Source organism: Notamacropus eugenii, chromosome 3, assembly GCF_028372415.1.
Source record: "Notamacropus eugenii isolate mMacEug1 chromosome 3, mMacEug1.pri_v2, whole genome shotgun sequence".
Taxonomy (NCBI): domain Eukaryota; kingdom Metazoa; phylum Chordata; class Mammalia; order Diprotodontia; family Macropodidae; genus Notamacropus; species Notamacropus eugenii.
Window position 1 is genome coordinate 16424271 of NC_092874.1, and position 3359 is coordinate 16427629.

The window sequence follows — 3359 nt, forward strand, 5'->3', positions numbered from 1 at the left end:
ACCCTAGGCATGCAGACTCTGACCCATTCTCTTTCCCAAATTCTGGAGTCAAAATTTTATTTTAGCCCCACCCCCATCATTCCAGAACAGCAGCTATCAAGTCAAGGGCAGAAACTTTTGTTTCCTCTCCCTAGAAAAGTGAATCAACTTTTGGGCTAATGATGTTACGAGGTAAACCCAAGGGAAGCAAGGCTTTGCTGAGGACTGGAGGGCCCCAAGATGACTCTGGGACTGAAAATGCTTGGAGTTGATTTCTCCTGGGAATTTCAATGTTTGTTTCTCCGGTTATGGCCACTGGAAACTAAACTGGGTTCCTGAGGTGTTCTATTTCCTGCTGCCCAAAAGATCAATTTGGCCAAGTACATGAGACAACTTTTAATTCTGTAAAAATTAAAGTGAATGAACCAGAACCAATCGAGAACATTCAGGAAAAGTATTACTCACAAGTGTTTAATTGCTGAAGTCTTATGATCACACCATCTGCCAGATGTACCAAAGGTACATCTTTTACAACTGAACCTTCCAAGTATGTATTAACATTACTATGTACAAACTATAGAACATGCCTGCAAAGTTTATTTCCAAGTCTTCAAAGTAAAGTCTAAGGTACAACTGAGCTTAAAACAGGTACGGAACCACTCAGCAGCCGGTCCTTATCCCTCTAGCTGAACTCCTCTGTGCTTCTTCAAGGTTCCAACTCAAAGGTCACTCACGTGTCATGGGATGCTCTTTACTCAGGATTGTTGGGCAAGAAAATACACTGGCACTCCTTTCAACCATTTCAAGGCAGTATTTAAGCAAATCATTGTAATTAAGCTGTTTATGCATGGGAAATTAAGGGAATTTTGGCGCACCTGATCTTGCTGTTTGGACAGGCACAACTTTTTCCAGAAGATACCCCCTCCCCCATACGACAGGTAAGTCTTATGGACGCTTCAAGTAGGTTTTCCCCATTGTTTAGTAAAAGAAACCAGATCCAGTCAAAAGTTTCCAAGACAGAGACAGAACACAGCATCTTTGATTTTTACAAGTTCTTAATAAAATCTTTTAAAAGAAACAGAAAAGTGTGATAGCTTGGTTGTGGCTGTAGTTATGACACTCCTTTATTAGGACTGCTGAATAAGATTTTCTAAACAGCCATTCATGATCGAAATGCTGCCCTGGAGGAAAACAATTTAAATAGGGTTGTTATGATACGTGTAAAAAAGACGAGGAATCTCGTGGAGACTCTCCTTCTGACCTAATAAATACGGCGGCTGAGTGGCAGGCCGCTACTCGTTGGTGGCCTTTTTAAGGTAGGCTATCAAGTCTGCCCGTTCGCCCTTCTTCTTGATGCCCGCGAAGATCATCTTGGTGCCCGGGATGTACTTCTTGGGGTTTTCCAAGTACTCCATCAGCGTGTCCTCTCCCCAGATGATACCTGCGGGAGGCAGAGCACAGGGTTAGGGGGCTCCGGGAGGTGGGCGCTGCCCGGGGCTGGCACTGCCCGCGGTGGGCACCCCCGAGGCTGGTACTGCCCATGGTGGGCACTCCTGGAGGCTGGCGCTGCCCGAGGCTGGCACTGCCCACGGTGGGCACTGCCCGAGGCCGGCGCCCTCCGAGGCTGGTACTGCCCACGGTGGGCACTCCTGGAGGCTGGCGCTGCCCGAGGCCGGCGCCCCCCGAGGCTGGTACTGCCCACGGTGGGCACTGCCCGAGGCCGGCGCCCCCCGAGGCTGGTACTGCCCACGGTGGGCACCCCCCGAGGCCGGCGCCCCCGCAGACGCCCGCCCTACCTTTGTTCTTGTTGGCGTCCGTGTAGGTGAAGCCCGGGGCCTGGCCCGTCTTGCGGCCGAAGATCCCGTTCAGGTTGGGGCCGGTCTTGTGCTTGCCCCCCTTCTCCACCGTGTGGCACTGGGCGCACTTCTGCACGAAGATCTTCTTGCCCTTCTCCACGTCCCCCATCGTGAGATCTGCAAGCACGAGGGAGGCCGCGATGCCCGCGGGCCGAGGCGGGTCACGTCGGCCCCCCAGCCTCAGTCTCCCTCTCTGACAGGGTGGGGAGGGGGCAGGGGCGCTCCTGGGGCCGGGCTGCACTGGGGGGGGCTCCCTCCATCCCGCTCCCCTCACCCACCCTCCCCCCCGCGGGCAGGGCCGAGCCGGGCCGGGCCCATTCCCGGGGGCAGCAAACTGAGGCCCAAGGTCCCCCGCGCCGGCCCCACGCCTCCCCGCCAAGGTCAGGTCCACGTCCGGTCACGCGCCCGCGCGGCCCGGGGTCCGAAGGGTCGCGCCAGGCCCGGGCCCGCTCCCCACCGCCCCGGCCCTGCTCCGGACTCCGCCCCCGCGGCCCGGCTCACCGGCTCGGCCCGCAGCCCCACGATCGCCCGCTCGCTCTCTGCAGTCGCACCGACTCGCCTTGCCTCTGCCCAAGGACACGCCGTACCCGCTACTATGTAACCGGCATCGGTGCAACCGAACCCCGCCGCCCCCGCCCTCGCCGTGACGTCCCCGAGAACCGGCCAATCCCCGAGCCTGACGGGCCCGGCGCGTGACCCGCCAGCAGGGTAGGCTGCGCGCCCAGGATGTCCTCTCTCCCAACCCGCGGCTTTCCTTCGCCGGTAGTGACGCCATGACGTACAACGCTTGGGGCACGCTGGCGCAGGGTCTTGCGCATGCGCAATCCCACCGGCAGAGGCCGAGGCTGCGGCACCGGCTCGTCTTCGCCTGGGAGTTTGACGCGACAGATGGCCGGCTTCCAGGGCTGCGCATGCGCCTTCGCTAACGGGCGAGGCGCCCAGCTGGGAGCTGGAATCCTCACGTGGCTGTGTGTCCAGAGTAGAGCCCAGGTCCTCTGACTCCAAGCCAAGGGCCGTCGGCGGGACATCGGGACACCCTGGGTTCGAACGCGGGTCCTGACCCTCGCTGGTCACTTAACGGCTCCCCGGGCGTCAGTTTACCCATCTGTAAAGGCCCAGATCCTGGCCTCCCCCTCCCAGGGTCCCGGGGCGCCCCACCAGGTCCCAATGACCACGCCCACAGGGCGGGGGGCGGGGCGGGCGCCCCCCTAGATCCCAATGACCACGCCCACAGGGCGGGGCGGGGCGGGCGCCCCCCTAGATCCCAATGACCACGCCCACAGGGCGGGGCGGGGCGGGCGCCCCCCTAGATCCCAATGACCACGCCCACAGGGCGGGCGACCCCGGCCTTTGCCAGTCTCTGTGTCCCCAGCCAGGGCTTGGCGGGTCCTGGTACACAGTCGGTGCATAATGCATGTGTATGGCTTGGCTGATTACGTGGAGGCGCCGTTTGCTTTGTGGGTACGGATCCTTTGAGCCCACTCCCACTCCTTTTACAGGTGAGGAAACTGAGGCACCTCGGGA

At 59.4% G+C, this 3359-nt stretch overlaps 1 protein-coding gene across 1 annotated transcript; it reads right to left on the minus strand.

Moving 5' to 3' along the window:
* Nucleotides 1-423: 423 nt before the first annotated feature.
* CYCS (cytochrome c, somatic) lies at nucleotides 424-3021 on the minus strand. Its single transcript, XM_072650960.1, has 3 exons — nucleotides 2337-3021; nucleotides 1776-1952; nucleotides 424-1420 (listed from the first exon to the last, which is right to left on the minus strand). Exons 1-3 carry the CDS (start codon nucleotides 2746-2748, stop codon nucleotides 1272-1274), a joined length of 738 nt encoding a protein of 245 aa, XP_072507061.1. The 5' UTR covers nucleotides 2749-3021; the 3' UTR covers nucleotides 424-1271.
* Nucleotides 3022-3359: the final 338 nt, after the last annotated feature.